At 47.3% G+C, this 21,574-nt stretch overlaps 1 protein-coding gene across 1 annotated transcript in view; it reads right to left on the reverse strand.

Annotated features, from left to right (window-relative positions):
- Positions 1–21,574, reverse strand: part of NGFR (nerve growth factor receptor) — a 53,139-nt gene that overhangs the window by 8,045 nt on the left and 23,520 nt on the right. The window contains exons 3-4 of the mRNA XM_035135948.3: positions 4,579–4,938; positions 1,644–1,721 (exon numbers count right to left, since the gene is read on the reverse strand). Of these exons, the coding sequence (XP_034991839.2) occupies positions 1,644–1,721; positions 4,579–4,938 (438 nt within the window). The remainder of the gene's footprint in view (positions 1–1,643; positions 1,722–4,578; positions 4,939–21,574) is intronic.

The raw sequence follows: 21,574 nt of genomic DNA on the forward strand, positions 1-21,574 counted from the left end.
TGCAAAGACAAGGGAGCAAAATAGCAAATGAGTCACTAGTGTGGGAAATGGGAGGCTGCATTTCAGAACCATAGCTTTCAAAATGTGCGTCGCTGGAAGGGACTCCTTTTTCCATAGCAAAATATACTATATAAATTTGCTCTCTGAGCCCTTGCACGAGGCGATGCCCCCTTTTAACTATAGGCCACTGAAGAAGGCTTTGGAAGTCAAATCACACCTGGAACGCTCTCTAAAATGTATCTGTCATAAGCAGATTTCTCCTCAAATCATACACGGTTTTGTTCAGATTCCTCAGTAAAGTGTTGCCAGGATTTCTTTTCTCTCTGGACTCCATCTGTGTTATTTAAGTGACTTTGCTAACAGAGAGGGGAGATTGAGAGTGGGATCAAGGAAATGGTTGTCTTGCAGGCTTCTACTGGCATAAGTGGTTCTGTTGGTACCTGCGACCACATTCTACTGAATGTATACAAACCAGAACTCATAGTCATGACTTTTAGCTGCTTTGACCTCTATGGTGTTCTACCTCCCTTCAGAAAACCTCAGGAATTGTAGCTTCCAGTGTGTGTCAAAAATTCTGCTTTAGTGACCTGAACTATTTCACACAGTTCATATTTCCAATGGAGTCCTTCCATGTTTGGAGTTATGCCCACCAAGTAAATGAGGAACTGGTTCAACCACGTTAGAAGAAAGGTGCAAAGAGCCATTGTGGTGTGATGGTCAGAAACTTGGACTACAACCCTGGGAGAGCAAGGTTCAAATCCCCATTTGGCTGTGAAGTTCCGTGGATGATGTTGGGCCAGTCACTCTCTCTCAGCCTAGCCTACCTTGCAGGATTGTTGCAATGGTGAAATGAGATGGGGAACCATGGAAGGCTCCTTGGAAGAAAGGTGGTATATAAATACCTCAAGGACCACCCCTGCCCATATAAACCATCCTGGTCTCTGCATTCATCATCTGAGGTCCTTCCTCGTGTGCCTCCTGCATGTGAGGTCCGGAGGGTGGCAACACAAGAACGGGGCCTTCTCTGTAGTGGCTCCCCATTTGTCGAATGCTCTCCCGAGGGAAGTTCACCTGGCGCTTTCATTATATATATTTTAAGCTCCAGGCAAAAACATTCCAGGCTTTGGGCTGATTAATATTCTACAGCCTTTTAAATGTGTCTGTGGGAAGGAGGGGGTATTGTTTTGCTGTTTTGTTTATTTACTTGTTTTTACCCTGTGTTTTATTTTGTGAACTGCCCCGAGATCTTATGATATAGGGCGGTATATAACTCTAATCTAAACAAATAAATGTTGTCTTTGTCCATGGAGGACATTGGAAGGACTGAATGCTCACTGGAAGGACAAATCCTGAAGCTGAGGCTCCAATACTTTGGCCACCTCATGAGAAGAGAAGACTCCCTGGAAAAGACCCTGATGTTGGGAAAGATGGAGGGCACAAGGAGAAGGGGACGACAGAGGATGAGGTGGTTGGACAGTGTTCTCGAAGCTACAAACATGAGTTTGACCAAACTGCGGGAGGCAGTGGAAGACAGGAGTGCCTGGCGTGCTATGGTCCATGGGGTCACGAAGAGTCGGACACGACTAAACAACAACAACAACAAAACAAATAAATAAAATGTAACAAACAAACATCAAAGGTACCGTGTTGAGGAGGTGTGACTGCACTCGTAGTGTTGGACTCCTGTGTTGGTGCAGCTGTGGTAAACCGTGGGTTAAGCGCTGCCAATAAAACAGAGAAGAGCTTATCAGAGGAGTAAAGAAATCTTCAAGAAGGTGTGACCATCATCAAAAGTCTCTCTCTCCCCCCCCATTTGCTTAAGCTCACTTATTCCAACAAGAGAAGGCTTGTGGGGAGGTGGGGGGTAGCCAGGCCTGTGGAGCCATTTCACAGGAGATGCAGAAGTAGTGGACTGGACCACTGAAGGGTTTGGTCTGGGTGCGGGAGACCTGATTTAAACCACTGCCCTGCCACAAAGATTACTTTACAGCCTTCAACAAGTCCCAGGACCAAACTGACACTCACGCCGGGAGATCAGGGATCTGAGCTGCTGGCGTTTCATTTTTTAAAGCTGAAATGAAGTCAATTTGGGACATTTCAAATGTTAAGCCTGGATTTGCATTTCGAACGGGTTTCCATCTTCAACATTTAAATTATTTCAGCTTGTTGACATCTCTCGGCTACTTCGATTTTTTTTGGCAGGCCTGGAGAAAGAAACCTGTTGATCCGTCAAACTCACAGGTACCGTTTCAGGTTATCTATCAAATTATGTCACCGATATCAAATATCAGTGCATGGTGCAGGTCATTTACAGGTCTGCAACAACAACAACAACAACAACTTGTGGTCCCCCCAAATAATAATAATAATAATAATAATAATAATAATAATAATAAATATTTACTGCCATCTGAGTTCTGACACATTTGTCCCACATAGCATTATTGACAAGCTTGGTACTCTAGCCCTTTGGATTTGCTTTATTTCAAGACACTGAGTCAAGCTACCCCATATAAGAAGGCAATACTCATTTAGGGCTTCCCATCCAGCCTTGGACTTGACTCATCCCTGCTTAGCTTTACGGAATTTGGCAGTGCCTAAGGGAACAGCTGTTCCTTCTGCTCTCTGCAGCCTTGACTCCCCTCCCCCCACACACACACCTGAAGCCCTGTTACATCACAACAGTTGCTTACTCATCGTCAGGGGAATGCCAATTTGCTGATCGCATTAACTCCACCCCATTGTCAAGGGAATTCCTGGCAAAGGTTCATGGAGTGTCCACACATCCCAACCATTTTCCATCTTCGTTCAAATATACACGGTGAAAATGAAGAGCTGTTTGCCGTGACTTGATTTGTGTCCTGGTTCCAGTGACCCTGAGTGCTAAATTTGGTGCCGCCTTTGCTGGGAAGCTTCTTTTATAATTTATTGTTTTTAATTAAGATTTCATTGGGTTACAAAAGTACACCTTCTGACTCTCTTTGATCCAGATGTTTCTCTGCTCCCTAGATCTTGGACACAGAATAGAACAAGAACCCTGCCTTTCTCAGATCTACAGTTCCCACTCTTCCTCATACACCTTTTATCAGTTTATTTGTTTAAGTTAATTAATAATAGTTGTTTTTATGTAGTCTCCACCTCCATCATTCTGCCCGGACACTGAGGTCCAGCACCGAGGGCCTTCTGGCGGTTCCCTCGTTGCAAGAAGCCAAGTTGCAAGGAACTAGGCAGAGGGCCTTCTCGGTGGTGGCGCCTACCCTGTGGAACGCCCTCTCAACAGATGTCAAAAAGAAAAACAACTACCAGAGTTTTAGAAGACATCTGAAGGCAGCCCTGTTCAGGGAGGCTTTTAATGTTTAATAGATTATTGTGTTTTATTCTTCTGTTGGAAGCAGCCCAGAGTGGCTGGGGAGACCCGGCCAGATGGGCGGGGTATAAATAATAAATTATTATTATTATTATTATTATTATTATTATTATTATTATTATTTACCTTTTTCTGAGCTAAACGGAGGGTATCGTGTACATTGGCCTGGCCTGGTTCAGGTTAGGGATGGACAAGAGAATGGAAGGTGCCAGGAAGAGAAATAGGGCACACAGTCAGAGTTTCTGTTTTCTCATCTTTGGTGGTTGAAAGAAGGGGAAGATGAGACCACTGGGGGATGGAGTGCATTGCCGTGTGGGCGGTTCTCTACTGCTCTGTCTCCACATGCAAGTTGAAGAAGGAACATCTGTAGATGGAAAGTCTGTAATCATAGCCCCTCCTGCCACCCACCAGCTGTAGGGCGTTGGGCTGGGCATGGCATGGGCCACACACCTCAGAGAACAGTTATACAGCTTCACAACTAGCTTCTGAATAGAGCTCTGCGGCAATGCACGAGGCCTAGTTTTCAGACCACATGTAGAGCGAATGCCCGGAGAGAAGCAGGATCAGATGTCAGGGGCTGGGCTGAGGAGGAATGGTGGGAGCTGCTACCCCCTTTTTCTGCACCTTCCCAAGGGCAGGAGGACAGTATTGATTTAGAACGGTGGTTTGCAGAAGGGCATATTCCAGAGGGGGAAAGCTGGGAAGTACTGGGTGAGGAACAGCTAGAAGAGGAAAGGCCAAGAGAGGGACAGCTGGCAGATGCAGTGTCCTTGGACAGCATTCCTGGACCTCCCCCTTCGCCCAAGACTAGAAGGGCTTGGAAAGTGTTAGAACAGGAAGCGCAACGGCAACAAGCTCAGATTACCCGATGTAGGAGTGACGTAGATTAATGGGCACGGAGGGGTGAGCAACGCCATTTCTTTTAGAGATATGCATTCCTTGTCTCTCGCTGTGATCATTAAAGAACTTGTCTGGTACAAATGCTCCTTTTGTTTGATCTGCTAATTTCTGCCACTGGGGAAGGGATCTGATTCCCCGAAGCCTGACACCACCCCACTGACCCTGATCCCAATGCCATTGCATCCCACTCACCCCACTTCATTACCTCCACAAACAGCAGTGAAGGTCTGGAAAGGAATGTTTACGCATTGTAAGCGTGCTCTACCCTTCCTGTTCAATCCACATTTTTAGCCTTTCTCAGTGGCCCTTACCTCTACATCTTGCATCTGATGTGGCGGTGCACTCCTTGACGGTGATCTCGTCCTCTTCGCACACGGTGCAAGGAAAACAGGGGTCCACGTGGTTCGCTTCGTCAGAGTACGTCCCTAGGGGGCACTTCTCACACCATGTGTTTTGATTTTCCCCGCAGGGGTACACGAGGCCATAGCCCACTTCGCAGATCCGGCACTTCCTGCAAGTGTCGCTCCTCTCATCCCGATAGTAGCCATAGATGCATTTGCAGACAGTGTTGTCCGACTCCACGCAGGGTGCTAACATGCCTTCCAGGCCCACACATTCCTTGCAAGGCTTGCAAGGTTCCGTGGCGCTCACTGCATCAGAATAGGTGACGCCTGGAAAGAACGAGAGGAAGCAACAGTCATCCATTGGGCGAGAGATGTGAGACATCATATAGAACCGTCTTCATGGGAGAAGTTGTGGCAGAGTAATCTAAGATTTACTGCCTGCTATACTTTAAAATAAAATTATATGAAGACGATTTATGGATTGTATTTAACACCAAGTAAGCAAGCAAAATGTATAAAGCTAAGTCAAGTATGTGTTGGAATTGCAAAATGACAGAAGGAACATTCTTCCATATGTGGTGGAGTTGCAAAAAATGCTAAGGGCTATTGGGAAATGACATATAATGAGATTGATTAAAAATATGTTGTAGTTGATGTTTCCCAAGAAACCCGAAGCTTTTCTTTTAGGAATTATAGATAATGATGTTCCAAAACAGCTGGCTAGCTTATTTATGTACATGATGTCGGCGGCACGAATATTGTACGACCAAAGATAGAAAGGAGAGGTCCCAACAAAGGAAGATTGGTTTTTGAAAATGATGGAGTATGCAGAACGGGCAAGATTAACACCAAAGATTAGACACCAAAACGACGGTAAATTCATTGAGGACTGGAAACTTATTTACTGAGTATTTAAAGAACTATTATAGGGAGATGAAAATATGAGCAGGACTTGAAATATGAGCAACAATGTGAATTATTAAAATAAATAGGTGAAATTGAATGTATTGAATAGTATAGGTGAAATATGCAGCATTTAAGGGTAGATATGGAAACCATAGAAGTGGAGGACAGGAAGTCGATTGATAATGTACTTTATGGTTTATGTTAAAATTTGCAAAGTTTTTTTTTCCTTGTGAAAAATTAATAACCAAGATTTTTAAAAACCCAACAGTCTCTCAATGAATAAAGAGCCCATTGACTTGGGTGTCAAAAGGGACTGGGGAGCGACTTAAGATGGCCCATCTAGCCTAGCATCCTGGCCAACGAGATGCTGATGGAACACTTGCAAGCAGAACCTGAGAATAACCACACTCTGCACATCTGCGTTTCCCAACAGCTGGTATTTGGAGGACACATCTGGCTTGGCTAGTAGCCACTGATAGCCTCAGCCTCCATGAACTTGCCCCATCTTCTTTGAAAACCTTCCAAGTTGATGGCCATCACTGCCTCCTGTGGGAGTGAGTTCCATAGTTCCCATTTCTCTAGTTCCATTCACTAAAATTTACCTATGGAACACTGCCTACTTGCTCAAATGGTTTCAAGAGGGTTTTAGACCAGGCATCCCCTCCAGATGTTTTGGCCTACAACTCCCATGATCCCTAGCTTACAGGACCAGTGGTCGGGGAAGATGGGAATTGTAGTCCAAAACATCTGGGGGGGGCTGAAATTTAGGGATGCCTGGTTTTAGACTCATCCCTAGAGAACAGGCCGATCAGTGGCTATTACCCATGAAAATTAATAGAACCTCAATGTTCAGAGGTAGTATACCTCTGAATTGCCAGTCTTTTAAAGTCTCTTGACCTCCCTGGTGGCTGGAAACAAGGTTCCTTCCAGGTCACTTCCATGTTGACAACTGAGAACTGGGGTTGAGGAACATGCCTTGTTTTTGGAACACTTAAATGCTGGATGCCTTCAGTCCTTTCAACTGAAGAATGGGCGTGTCGAGTGCAGAAAAAATGTGAGATGTCAAAATTAATTTACCGAACATGTGCGATAAAAGGAAGAAATACAAAGCAGAATTTTGGATTAGGCCGGTTGCCTTTTATTAATTTTCGTAAACAGGGCTGCAATACAGATTTGAATAAGTCCAGATGCTTTGCAGAAATTTGATATAGTTACTTTCGGAAATAGCTCGATCTTCATTCTTTGGGTTTTGCTTGCCTCGTGACTGTTTTACTTTTTAAAAATTGTATTGACTGTGATTTTGTTCATTTCAAGTGTGTGCATCTCCCTTCCCAGAGAGGCTCGCCGGACACCTTCTCTGCTACCCTTAAGGCACCAGGCAAAAACATTCTATTCTCCCTGGCCTTTTAGTTGATCTCCAACCAGGGCAGGCAAACCTTTGCAGCCCGAGTGCCGCAATAGCCTAGTATGCAGCCTTCTGATGACCACGTGCCAGAGGTGAGCAGGGCCACAGTTGTTACTCTTGCCTTTATCAGAAGGCTACAGCCCAGCCACATAGAAGCCAGAGGTTTCTTCATGTACATTTCCAGGTCGTGTGGCCAGCATAACTAAACTGCTTCTGGCACAACAGAGCACCGTGACGGAAACCAGAGCACACGGAAATGCTGTTTACCTCCCCGCTGCAGCGGTACCTATTTATCTGCTTGCACTGGTGTGCTTTCGGACTGCTAGGTTGGCAGGAGCTGGAACAGAGCAATGGGAGCTCACCCCATCACAGGGATTCAAACCGTCGACCTTCCAATCGGCAAGCCCAAGAGGCTCAGTGGTTTAGACCACAGCACCACCTGCATTCCATGAGGGCCAATGTGACCTGGGAAGAGTCCCAGGGCTCATAGAGAGAGGCCTAGAGGCCAAATGCAGGTCCCTAGGCCTGTCCTTTTTCTCTGCATGCATAAATCCTTATACATTAAGGAATAGGGCAGCAGGGGAGTAAAAGGAGGCCAAAGAGGAGCAGGCAGTGGCAGGTGGTAGAGGAGGGAGCAGCAGCGGTGGCAAGCGTCACATTCCTTGGAAGCCAGATCTGCCACCTGAGGGAACTGCCTCAGCTTGTCTCATAGGTGGGCCGGCCCTGACTCCCACCATCCCTGACTATTGACCAGCGCTGATGGGAGTTGGAGCCCCACCACATCCAGAGGGCCACAAGTTCCCAACCCCTGACCTCGAATATAGGGACTAACAGTGTAGGTGGGTGTGCAGGTTGATAAAACAAGCTCAATCGCAACCCCAGATTCAAGCCACCTGCCAGCTCTGGCTGCGGGGCCTTTTGGTGAAGCAAGCGTAGCAATATACCAACCCTCCTAATTACGGTCCTTGCTCCCCACCCTCATTTCCTCTCCATATTAAGCGATGCCAATATGGCTCCTGAAGGATCGTGGGGTGGGGGGAGCCTGTTTAGAGTTCGCATAACTGTGCCTGAAGGCAACATTCGCCCGCCGTTCATTGCTGCGTAGTTATAATTGGCTCGTAACAATAAAATTGACCCAACTCTGTTACAAAGATCACATAGGATGAATCACACACCAGTGAGTATTATAAAGTGCGCCGTGATGCCTAAAGAGGCAATATATTATGATTTAATGGGGGAGTTAAACCAGCAGTAGGAGCTATACAAACACACTGACTTCGAGTTAAAATAGTTTATTTCGATTTAGCCCTGGCTCCAGTGGGCCTTCCTAGCTGAGGAGCCAGCACTGAAGATATCGAGTTTCGTGCGAGCCGTGGAAGGGGTGCCGGCAACCGGCAAAGGATCAGTACCCAGAGGGCAACATTGCCAGGTTCATCCCCTCAAATAGCCCCTGTACCTTTCAGCATGGCACAGAAGGTATGGAATTTCCAGGGAGTGATTTGATTCATTCTTTTGAATTCACAAACTGAAACACAGCCGTCCTCGAAAATTCTCTGAATTTTGCAATGCGCTTCTCCAGCCGCATAATGTATACGAAAAGGTGTGTGCTACAGTAAAGCGTGGGGGGGGGGAGTGCACTGTATTAAGGGGAATTCCTTGGCAATAAAGTGTGCGTTAGGCAAAAATTGCATACGAAAATGTGCATATGAAGCCGCACAAAAATGCGGATTGATGTTTATGAGAACTGTGGAAACGAGAAAAGCAGAGAAACTGAAATGGACAGATTTGCCCTTCCTTAAAACGAAGAAGAAGAAGAGGAGGGGGAGGAGGAGGAAGAGGAGGAGGAGGAGGAGTTTGGATTTGATATCCCGCTTTTCAAAGCGGCTAACATTCTCCTTTCCCTTCCTCCCCCACAACAAACACTCTGTGAGGTGAGTGGGGCTGGGAGACTTCAGAGAAGTGTGACTAGCCCAAGATCACCCAGCAGCTGCATGTGGAGGAGCGGAGACGCGAACCCAGTTCCCCAGAATACGAGTCTACCGCTGTTAACCACTACACCACACTGGCTCCCAAAACTAACACACACAGACACACAGACACACACACTTCTTTTCTAGTGCTATTGGCCTCCCCCAGCACAACTGCTATGCCATACAAGGCCCAGGTTCTTTGCACAGCAGTTGATAGATGATTTTAGGACCTGGACTGGGAATGAAGCATGGGCTGCCTTGTCTCTTGCTTTAACTAGAGATTTAAGTTCATCATAATCATCGCCACCATCAACTTTATACCCCACCCATCTGGTAGGGTTTCCCCAGCCACTCTGGGCAGCTTCCAGCGGAATATAAAAACATAATAAAGCGTCAAATGTTAAAAACTTCCCAATGCATCCTGTATCTGGGGACTGTATCACTAAACGAGAGAAGGCTTCCCTCAGTCTAGACTCACCAGGACCCAACTACAACTCCCGTCAGCCTCAACCACCATAGCCAATGGTCGTTTCTATACACACTTTCCTCTAATGTACACATTTTTGGTACACCTTATTTGGTTGGAGAACCGCATTACAAAATTCAGAGAAGGATAACTTTCGAAGGCTAGCTACCCGTTGCTTTTGTGTATTGTTTCTGGTATTGGGTAATTCCCCATTAAGATGCAAACTGAAACAAAATTAATTCACATGTGGATGATGCTTTGCTGAAACAAATTACAGATGTTTTCAGGGAAGCAGGAATCCTTGGTAATGAGCAACTGTCAGAACCATGATGTTTGCTTGGAAACAAACTCCACTAAGCATGGAATCTCCAACCAATTTCAGGCACACCTTGTTGACAACTTCCTCTTCCACAGGATGGAGGAAGAAATGAAGGGATTGGCTCAGTCTCAGCCAACAGGGAAGAGCTGGTCAGTGAGGCTGGAACTGTGGGAACTGCTCTATACCTCTTTCCCCGTATACCTGCTTGGACTCTGAGATTTCCTTTCTCCAAGTGCCACTACTTATTGAGATGTGTTGAACAGAAGGGAAGCCTTGGAGGAGAGGGTCTATCCTATGGGGGGGGGGGTCACCCCAGCTGCGGAATGCCCCCACCCTCAAAAAGAAAACCACCTAACATCTAATTTAATTTCCTTTCCTTTTATTTCCCCAGACCTTTGAATGCATTTTGGTTTTAAGCTCTTTTTACTCTCTATGATTTGTGTTTTCAGGTATTTATAGGCAGGGCTGGATTAAGACTTTTAGAAGCCCTCGGCAATTAAAAGATTTTGGTGCCCCCGTATGTATCTAATTCAAAATGTAAACAATAATAAACCGTAAAATATTGTCTTCTGCAATTATTTTATAAAGTTCAGCATGACTGAATCTTGTTTTTACTCTTTTTGTTGTTGTTGCACTGAACTTATGAAATAATAAAATTATTATTCCTAAACAGCCTTGGCCCTGTATACATGACGGAGCGTCTCCACTCCAATCATTCAGCCTGGACATGGAGATCCAGCTCCGAGGGCCTTCTGGCAGCTCCCTCACTTTGAGAAGTGAAGTTACAGGGAACCAGGCAGAGGGCCTTCTCGGTAGTTGCCCCTGCCCTGTGGAACAGCCTCCTGTCAGGTGTGAAACAATTATCAGACTTTTAGAAGGCATATGAAGGCAGCCTTGTACAGGGGTGTTTTTAATGTTTGAGGTTTTATTGTGTTTTTAATATTTTGTTTGGAGTCACTCAGAGTTGCTGGGGCAACTTAGTCAGATGGGTGGTGTATAAATAATAAAATTATTATTATACACACATATTAGGGGAGCCTTTTTTGTGGAACCTGGTTCAGCTGCATCATATGGTCCGTGGTAAATCTGGCAATGGAAAATTTTTGTGGTGCTCCCCTTCCCTTGATGTCCTAAGCGTGTGCTTATTTTGCTTAATGCTTAATCCAGCCCTGTTAATATGCAAGTATGTCATAGCTGCCAAGTTTTCCCTTTTCTCGTGAGGAAGCCTATTCAGCATAAGGGAAAATCCCTTAAAAAAAGGGATAACTTGGCAGCTATGAAGTATGTGCATAAAAATGTGTGTGTCAGGAGTATGGGCAGGAGTCAGGCTCTGGGGCCTGTAGTGCTTTGCAGGACTGGGGCCTGCCTCAGCTTGTGCTGGAGAAGCAAGGAGTGGCCACTCAGGTGAGGCCTCAGCTTATGCTGGAGAAGCAAGAAGTGGCCACTCAGGTGAGGCCACTTGATACCTCACTGCACCTGGTGGCAGGAGCTGGGAGGGATAAAAAGCTCAGCATTTTCCCTTCAGCTCTTTGCCATAGCAACGCTATCCCTGCCTGGTTGCATCTGGCCTCTTGCTCCGTGCTCCTTGGACCCTTGCCTTGCCGACGCCTTGCTCCTTGACTCCCAGACCTTCGCCTCTGCCTTGCTCCTTGACCCTGCGACTGCCTGCTGCTGGACCCTCAGCCCTGCACCTGTTCCTGCTTCTACACCACCATCTTGCCTCTGGTCCTGACGTCCTCAGCCAGGGCTTCAACCGCCCGCCGACCGGACCGTGACAGTGTGTGTGTGTGTGTGTGTGTGTGTGTGTGTGTGTGTACCTAGCATTGCTTGGGAATTCTACAAAACCCAAAATGTGTGTGCAGTTTTGAAACCAGTGGTTAAAATCAGTGCAGCCTGCCATCTTGATTCCAAATGGTGTCTAATTGTACCCCAACAAAGACAACCTACTCCTTGATCTCCGAAATCACCATGCACGATTTGGTTATGATGTCTTAAAGGATGTCCAAATGCATAGCAAACAGGCCAACCACTTTCCAAAATATATAGCCAATACATGCATAAACGTATGTTTATCGCTGACTCAATTATTATTAAGTTTTACATGACTTTATTTCCTGTTGTGAGCCACCCTGGAAACTTTGCTACGGGGCAGCCTATAAATACTGCAAGCGAGTAAATAAATGTTGATTTGGCAGCCATACGTCGCTGCCATCTCCGTTCCACAGTGGGGATGCAGGGAGCAATGTTTGATCAAGCATCTGTTTCCCCGTCAATTAGCTATGGGAAAGGATTAAGATTCTGGTGTCCAATGTAAACATTCAACCACGATGCCAAAATTGCTGACTTTCCACTGACCCTGATCTTCGTTCCTGATTCTCTGGTTTCAGCTGAACTCTGCAGGGAATGAAATAGTGTGTGGAAATCAATCTTTCTGTGCCCCACTTCACATCCCAAATTTCCTGGCCTGCTTTTTTCTCTGCGGGATCACCCTCGCCATCATTGGTGTCTAGAGAAGGAGAACTTGTTTCAGATTGTTGCAGGAACACACAAGTGCTGGCTGTCTAAAGAAATGACCCTTCGTGTAACCAGATTGCACAGTGACTCTAAAGGTAAAGGGAGCCCTGACCGTTAGGTCCAGTCGTGGACGACTCTGAGGTTGCAGCGCTCATCTCGCTTTATTGCCTGAGGGAGCCAGCGTTTGTCCGCAGACAGCTTCTGGGTCATGTGGCCAGCATGACTAAGCTGCTTCTGGCGAACCAGAGCAGCGCATGGAAACGCTGTTTACCTTCCCGCTGGAGTGGTATCTATTTATCTACTTGCACTTTGACGTGATTTCGAACTGCTAGGTTGGCAGGAGCTGGGACCGAGCAAAGGGAGCTCACCTCGTTGATTCGAACCGCTGACTTTCTGATCGGTAAGCCCTAGGCTCTCTGGTTTAGACCACAGCGCCACCCACGTCCTCTGCACAGTGACTCTAGCCAGGCCTAAATCACCCCCCTCCCCCAAATGCTCTTAATTCATTTCTTGATTTACCTTCAGTTGTGAGGTTGAGCAACTAGTCAAATCTGCACATTTCAGTTCCTCTCAGTTTCTCATTTGCCCACTCTCGAGTCCAGCCCTCCACATTCCCACATCAGTTTGCAAATGAAAAACAAAACTAGTCCTCGTGAAAATTCAGCAGCATTTTAGTTGCACATTCCTTGTGGGGTATTCAAAGGGCAGTCAAACCAACGATTCATTGGTTGCTAGATAGGCAAGTGATAAGAGCAGAAGCTCACAGAATTTTCCTGTAAGTTTGCTAGAGAGACTCCATGAGAGACACTCCCACCGTGCCATCCTATATAATAAAGTCCAAGTGTCTCTGCGTCCAGTCCCTGTGTCCCTGGGTTTGCGCTACTGCACATGTGCCCCACGGACACAGGGATTGGACGCAGAGACTGGACGCACACACACACACACTCTCCCCACACCCACACCCCTGAACAGTGTTGAGAGGACATAATGGAAGGTACCATTGGGGATTCCCCCCTCAAGAAAAAGTAAAGAAAGGTGGAGTTATGAGAAGGGGGGGTAGTGTCTGAAGAGGAAAGGAGACAAAATTGTGAGGGAAATTGGCGACGGTTTGGGGAGGGGGGAGAGTCCGACTCTGAGGGGAAGTTGCCCCATGCCTGCCTCCTTCCCTCCCTCGCCCTCCTGCCCTTCAAGCTCTGGCTGCCACTCCCCGCTTGACTGGAGGGAAGCTCAGCCACAACTTTCCCCTCTCACGGCTGCTTCTTTTCCCCTTACCTCGCACAGGCAGCGCGTCCCGGAGAAGCCCCGATTGCTTCTCTCTCGCACACACACAAACCGCCCGCCCGCCGCCACAGCAAACCACCCAGGGGGAGCCTGGGGCCCTCGATGCACATCCCTGCCGGTGGAGGCGGCGACGGAGGCGACGCCTGCGCGATCCCAGGGCTTCCCCTCCGTTCCCGCCCGGCTAGCGCCCGTTTACTTAACGGGCTGAATGACACTAGTAGTAGATATTCTCCTTCCCTGCAAGGGCACATCCTCATTTGCCTCTCTTCACTCTTACCTTTTAATCTCATCACCAAGCCAGAAATGTGAGAACAGCTGCTAAGTCTGAGCTACAGCTCAGACTCCATCTTAAGCTAGACTTAAGCATGCCTTTGCAACAGAATTGCCATTTTAAGCCTGCCTGAACAAAGCTGCCATCTCTGTTATTCTGCAACAGGAACTCTGAGGGAGCAAATGTTATTCTTACCTTTTACAGGACTGTTTGTGTGATTTGTGTTTCAACGGGATGAAAGGAGGGGGGGGGCAACACCAGGAGAATCTAGTCTGCCTGAAAGCATCCTGGATTACTTAAACTAAAAGGCTAAAACTAGCCTATCTAAGCTTCCCTTTTAAGCTGCAAAGAGATGCACTCTGCTGAACTCACAAACATGAGGGAGGGAGTATAATAACTAATAAATATATCCTCTCCTAGCGTCTAGACCCCTAATATGCACACCCCTGTGTGCTATTTTGCCCAATATTCCCATTTTCGAATGCTTTTTTCACGAATATGTGCATTTTTATGCCCACTTTACCCCGCTACATGCATTTTTCCTACCCATTACGCGGCTGGAGGTCTGCACTGCAAAATTCACAGAAACTCATTTCGGCTGGCGTAGGCCTACTGTTTCAGAAAGTGCAAAATTGGTGGGTTTGCTGATAAATGCAAACGAAAGGGTTTTTTTCATTGATTCCTCCCGCCGTGATTTTGCAGCAGTCCAGCTCCTCCACACACGCCCCTCTCCCTCCCATTGCACCCTATTAATCTTTCATCAGCTGTGTGATCTCTTGAGGACATTCTTGGGAAATAGCCATTTTCCTTCTGAATGGCAGGAGGCAAAAAGCCACTCTTCAGAATGAATGCCTCCATCAAAACACACCACGCTCTCATTTAAACTTGCCCTTTGCTGTCACTATCAATGAAGCAGTAGCCTTTGTCACCGGCCTCTCGGGCAAACTCCCGCCTCCCCAAATCCCCCTTGTTAACTCAGGGGGCGGGGCAGGAAGGAAGCAAAAGTAATAGATCTAAATTGCAGGAAGGGGTATTAAGGTTAAATACTGTAGCAGGAGGGATGTTTTGAAACGTTAAGAGACTTGAGCGCTGAAAAAAGAAATAAAATATAAAAAATTCCTTCAGAAGCACCTTAAAGACCAACTAAGTTTTTATTTTGGTATGAGCTTTCGTGTGCATGCACACTTCGTCAGATACATGCATGCACACGAAAGCTCATACCAAAATAAAAGCTTAGTTGGTCTTTAAGGTGCTACTGAAGGAATTTTTTATATTTTGTTTCGACTCAGACCAACACGGCTACCTACCTGTAACTGAAAAAAGAAATGTTATTGGAGACTTCTTGTGGAAGGACTGATTCCTTGGTGGTGGAACTGAAGGCCCCAGGTTCAAATCCTGATATCTCCAAGGATCAAATAGCACAATCTGGGAAAGGCATCTGCCGGGTAATCTTGGGAGTCCACTACCTACTAGAAGAGGCAACACTGGCCTAGTGGTGCCAAGCACCTGACCCTCTATATGAGGCTCTTTTGTATTTTAGTTGCTGTAACCTGCCCTGGGACCACCCTAAGGGATGGGATGTGGGATGTGGGTAGGTGAGCAGCCTGTGAGATGTAACATCACTGTAGCAGTCAAGTACAACATTTCCTGTTTGCCCAGAGTGGACACACAGGGGGACGTTACTCCAGCCAGGAGGACTTCCTGTCACACCTGGTCTGGAGCATCCTCCCCCTGCGTGTGACCAGGTAGATGGGCATGACCCTGGGAGGACCCTATAAAAGGGCTGGTCATGCAGTCACCTTCCCTTCTCTCTTGACCCTTCTTCGCTTTATATCATCTTGGTGCTTTTGCTCTGTGCTGGCTCAATCCCCATTTAGGATGAACCCACACTCCCTTCTGTAACTACAGGCTAAAGCCTACCTTCAGGATCATACTGCGAACTGAATGCAAGTAAACTTCTAATGACTTTTAAGAGGAGACTGTTGTGTCTTTATTCTTTTTTAGAAGGAACAAAGGGGGTTTACCAGGAATCTAAATCTGGACAAGCCAGACTGGATTGCTTAACTCTGGGGTCAGCAAACTTTTTCAGCAGGGAGCCGGTCCACTGTCCCTCAGACCTTGGGGGGGGGGGAGAGACTATATTTTGAAGTGGGGAATGAACAAATTCCTATGCCCCACAAATAACCCAGAGATGCATTTTAAATAAAAGGACACATTCTACTCATGTAAAAACACGCTGATTCCCGGACCGTCCGCAGGCCAGATTTAGAAGGCGATTGGGCTGGATCCAGCCCCCGGGCCTTAGTTTGTCTACCCGTGGCTTAACTCAAGAGATTCTAACAAATCTACCAACTAGCTTCCTGCAATATACAGGGGAATGTACCCTGCTACTGACTCACTAGAGCGAGTGAGGAAGGATAGTTTTTCATCAATATATCCTCTCTCCTACTATCCACAACATTCTCACACAGCCTAGGCCAGGCAGAGGCAACCTTGGCTCTCCAGATGTTTTGGAACTACAACTCCCATGATCCCTAGCTAACAGGGCCAGTGGTAAGGGATCATGGGAGTTGTACTTCTAAAACATCTGGAGAGCCAAGGTTGCCTATGCCTGGCCTAGGCAAACAGTGCAGGGGAGGCAAAGAGGGAACTGGAGAATGGAAGTATGGGCAGGTTGGTAGCCCAGGCAAGTTGCGGAGGTCCGAGGGTTAGATTTCTCAATGGCTGTCAGTTTGTCAATGGCTGGTGCTATCATGTTAGAGGAGGCACTTCGCTCTACAATTCTATGATTTCTATGAAATCATCGCCCATCTCTACATGCACAGGAGGTGCTGTAACTCTCCAACGGTTGGATTTCAGCTCCGAAAGCGCACTCTTCCATTGTCTCCCGAGTCAGACGCATGCAAACAACAATTACCGGTGGAGGATGTGCCCATTTGGGAGTGGGAAGGTGGATGGCATGGAGGCTAACAGGAGCAGGAGCAAAAGCCAGTGGCAGGCTGAGACAGAGACAGTAACAGGCAGAGCCAACAGCAGCCTCCTCCCTGCTGAATTCTACAAAGGCAACACTGAGGCTGAAAAGAAGGAGGCTGGCAGACAATGCCAGGGGTGCCAACTTGAATAAAATATTGGTGGGGACCTAGGTAAGTCCCGCCCTGCATAATCAATCACATGACGCAGTGCACGCACACCATTTGAATGGCAATGTCCATCAACTTGGGGGGAGGCTCAAATATTTTATGGGAGGCCGAAAACGCCTCGGCCCCTAGGAGTTGGCTCCTATGGCCAGCGCCACCTGTAGGACTGGTTTTATTTACGGAGGCAGGCAGGCGATACCTGGCTGAGGGCCGACTGTGCTTGAGAGGACAGAACCTTTCAGGGATTGGACTCAAGAGGGCAAGATGGAGGAGGAGGAATGGTGAGATCATTGCCCCCTTCTCTTGATGCTGCAGGAGAAGAGGGAGGCAACACTTATTTACAGCAGGGCTTTGGGGGGGGGGGTTGAGGGAAGTCACAGCTCAGAGTTAGACGAACAGAAGAGTTGGGAAGTGTAAGATGGCGGGGGGGGGGAATTGCGGCAGGGCAGCCAGTTGACACGTTGTCACTGGAGAGTATTTCTGACCCCCCCTTCTCCCAGAACAGTGCAGAAACAAAGTTATCAGAGGCATTTGGCCACGAGCGGCCACCGTAAGGGAAGATGCTGTTGCTAGGAAGGAAGGAGGGAGGAGGAGCCCAGTTTGGAGCAACGCCATTATTAAGGCTTGTTGCGTTCTTTTGTCTCTCGCTATTGATGCTTTTGAATTATGGTGCTGGAGGAGACTCTTGAGAGTCCCATGGACTGCAAGAAGATCAAACCTCTCCATTCTGAAGGAAATCAGCCCTGAGTGCTCACTGGAAGGACAGATCCTGAAGCTGAGGCTCCAATTCTTTGGACACCTCATGAGAAGACTCCCTGGGAAAGACCCTGATGTTGAAATGTTGGGAAAGATTGAGGGCACAAGGAGAAGGCAACAACAGAGGACCATATGGTTGGACAGTGTTCTTGAAGCTACAAACATGAGTTTGACCAAACTGCGGGAAGCAGTGCAAGACAGGAGTGCCTGGCGTGCTATGGTCCATGGGGTCATGAAGAGCCGGAAACGACTAAACAGCAACAATTAGGATTGAATGAACTCACTAAAAAGGACTCCCTTGCTCCCACCAAGGTAGGAACAGCTTTCCCGAAGCCTTGACAGAGCCTTGACAGTGCCCCATAGCTCAGTTGGTTAGAGTGTGGTGCCGACAATGCCAAGGTTCCAGGTTCCATCCCCCTATGGGACAGCTGCATATTCCTGCATGGTCCTCAGGGTCCCTTTCAACTCTGCAATTCTTCAATTCTACCATTTGCCCCAATGGGCCAACCTCCACTTAGGCCGCTGCCTGCCGCCCCTCACCAACTTGACGCGAGAACTTGAAGTCGCCTGCCGAACTGCTCCCTGCTCCAGTCTCTGGAAGAACCATGGTTTTACATCCAGCGCCAACTCAGCGGCTGGAGCAAACAGCTCCCATTAACCCAGGTGGATCCTTCCATCAGGCTGAATTATTGATGGCGACCATTAGACTGGTGCAGAGGAGGGGAGAAGCAAGCCGGTTTGCAGGAGGGAGGTGGCTGGGCCAAATAGGCACCGTCTCAGCGGCAGCCTGGAGCGAGAGGGGAAGCATTCAGAAAGCAGACGGATCCCAAGAGGAGACAGCTACATATTAATAAATCCAACCTCTGCCAGCAGAGTAGTGGTGAACTTCAACACTATTTTGTGATTTTTATTTCATTTTATTGGTTGGTTCTAACAAAGATTTTGCCTGACCATGAATTTCTTCTTCTTCTTCTTCTTCTTCTTCTTCTTCTTCTTCTTCTTCTTCTTCTTCTTCTTCTTCTTCTTCTTCTTCTTCTTCTTCTTCTTCTTCTTCTTCTTCTCCAACGCAGTTCCCTTTGCTCCCTCTTTTCCCATGTTGACCTCACACAGGGAAAGCCCGAGAATTATTTCTTCACTTAAGTTTACCACTGCCTTTTTATCTGTTTTCTTCTTTTAAGGGAAGGGGACTCTGCAGCACTGGGACCCGAGCCAAAGGCTCTGATCTTGCAACCCGACAACGGAAACGGCTCAGCGGAGCAGCGCAGATGCGCAAGGGTGTCGCAAGGTCAGGCTTCTGCACGGTAACATAAAACAGGAGCGCATGTGTTTATGCCCACAAACCACCCACAGGCAGCTTAGCGGAGCTAAACACATATGCGCAGTGTGGTAGTTTTCAACGAGGTAGACAAACCGTAAATCTGCCTGCTGTAAGCCTTCTTCCCTCCCGTCTCTCCAAATGGAGATCCCAGATGAGAGAGGAAACATCTCCACTCTGCAACATCCTGGAATTTGAGGTTGGGGGTGGATAGGAAGGAATGTGCCCCCCCCCCAGAATGCAAACCAGACAGGCCTAGCAATGCCTCTGAAGTTGGGCATGTGGGGGACTCCATGACGGGTTGCAGTCATTTCACCACCATTGCTGCCACCTGCCACCCCAAGGCAAGAGGCTTCTGCAAACCCACTCCAGGGAACCCCCTCCTGCTGGAGTTTGTTTCTAAGTGTGCATTTCATTTGCTGGATTAGGGCATAAGGAGGCAACTGTAGCTACCTGAAGGATCATCTCCACCCTCATTGCTCAGCCCAGGAACTGAGATCCAGCGCTGAGGGCCTTCTGGCGGTTCCCTCACTACGAGAAATGAGGTTCCAGAGAACCAGGCAGAGGGCCTTCTCGGTAGTGGCACCCTCCCTGTGGAACACCCTCCCATCAGATGTCAAGGAGATAAAGAACTACACAACTTTTAGAAGACCTCTGAAGGCAGCCCTGTATGGGGAAGTTTGTAATGTTTGACATTTTCTTGTGTTTTGATATGAAGTGGAAGTTCGTTTATAATAATAATTTATTACCCCGCCTATTTGACTGAGTTGCTCCAGCCTCTCTGGGCAGCTTCCAACAGAATCTAACAGAACAGAGCGAAACATCAGACATTAAAAACATCCCTATACAGGGCTGCCTTCAGGTGTCTTCTAAAAGTTGTGCAGTTCTTTATCTCCTTGACATCTGACGGGACGGCGTACCACAGGGGGGGTGCTGCTGCCGAAAAAGCCCTTGGCCTGGTTCCCTGTAACTTCACTTCTGGCTTGTCAGTCTGCAAACAGGAACGGAAATCAGGGAAGCAAATATGTTTGGTATCTACTGCTGCTTTTGTTGTTCACCCCAGTCCACAATTTCTTTGTCAGAACAGGAGTACCTCGGAAGTCCGTTTGACTTCCAAAACATTTGGAAACCAAGGCACGGCTTCTGATTGGCTGCAGGAAGCTCCTGCAGCCAATCAAAAGTCGCAAAAGTCACGTCAGACGTTAGGGTTCCAAAGAACATTTGCAAACCGGAACACTCACTTCCGGGTTTGCAGCGCTCAGGAGCCAAAACGTTCGATTTGCAAGGTGTTCGGGATCCAAGGTACAACGGCAAACAATATGTTATTAACGATATTTCCTACCCCCATGCCCCTTGTAATGGAGGGTGTAGAACCAAGTAGCAAAAACCTAAGTAATTACATTATTAAATCTGGTTCAGAGAGAAAAGGGAGCCAAATAGCATTGTTTTGGGGGAAGCTGAAGTGCAGCAGAACAGAAATGGTTCTGTGTGTGGCAGAGTGGAAAATAATGTCTTTTTATATCCCTATCTGTACCAGAATCCTGCAGTTGCACATTTTTTACGCTTCAGACTTTCTTCTTGTTTGTTCTATACTGGTTTTGCTGACACCCTGTACGGTGACGTATAAAACTATTGACTTGAAGGAGGTCTTGTGGGAGACCAAGTCTAACTCCCGGCAGGAAAGCTAAAGCTAAAGAATGCGCAAGAATGTCTGGCCTCAGCTGGAGGGTCTGCAGCAAAGGGGTTCCTGCCACCCCACAAATAATTGATTCCAAGTTTGAACTGTTATTTCCATTAAGGTATTTCTCCTTATGTTCTGCCTAAACCCATCCTCTTGTAACTTGAAGCATAATAGATCTACTACCTGTCCCGCCCCCTTAGCTGTGATGGCGAAGTTGACATGTTTAATCAGAGAAAAATAATTGCCAACATTTACTAAAGATTGGAAAACAGGGGTGTCGTTCCATACCCTCCAAAATTTCTCTGAGGAAAATAGGGACGTTCTAAGGAAAAGCGGGACATTCCAGGGTCAAATCAGAAACCAGGATGGCTTCTGCAAATCCGGGACTGTCCCTGGAAAATAGAGGTACTTGGGGGGTCTGCCATCCCTGTCGTACTGAATCGGGAGGTGCGAATGAACAAACTTCTCCCCCTTTCCTAGCGGCACTTGCAACACAGGAAAACAGGCCGGAGGTATGCCTAAGCACCCCCAAATACGTCTCAGATGCCACTGAGGGCCTGGTTTGGTGCTCAGAGGACTGACTCATCTGGAAGAAGGCTTTTCTGGTCTCTCACAGCTGTGTGCTTATTCTTCTTTATTGATTTCTCCTATCCAGAGTGTCCGCTTTCAGCCGAAATCCCACAGGGGACCTGCCGCCCTCTTGGCTTTGCATCCAATTCTGCCAGCACATGCCTGCAAATCATGTACGGATAGATAGATAGATAGATAGATGATAGATAGATAGATAGATAGATAGATAGATAGATGATAGATAGATAGATAATAGTTATAGATAATGAATCTGATAGCATGCAAGATGCAGGAGACCCCCCTGCCCTGGGCCAAGACTCCTCACAAGGCCCAGAGCCTTGAGAGCACCTTGGGCAGTAATGAAAGTCTGCC

The sequence above is a fragment of the Zootoca vivipara genome, chromosome 12 (genome assembly GCF_965207765.1).
Source record: "Zootoca vivipara chromosome 12, rZooViv2.hap1.1, whole genome shotgun sequence".
Classification (NCBI taxonomy): domain Eukaryota; kingdom Metazoa; phylum Chordata; class Lepidosauria; order Squamata; family Lacertidae; genus Zootoca; species Zootoca vivipara.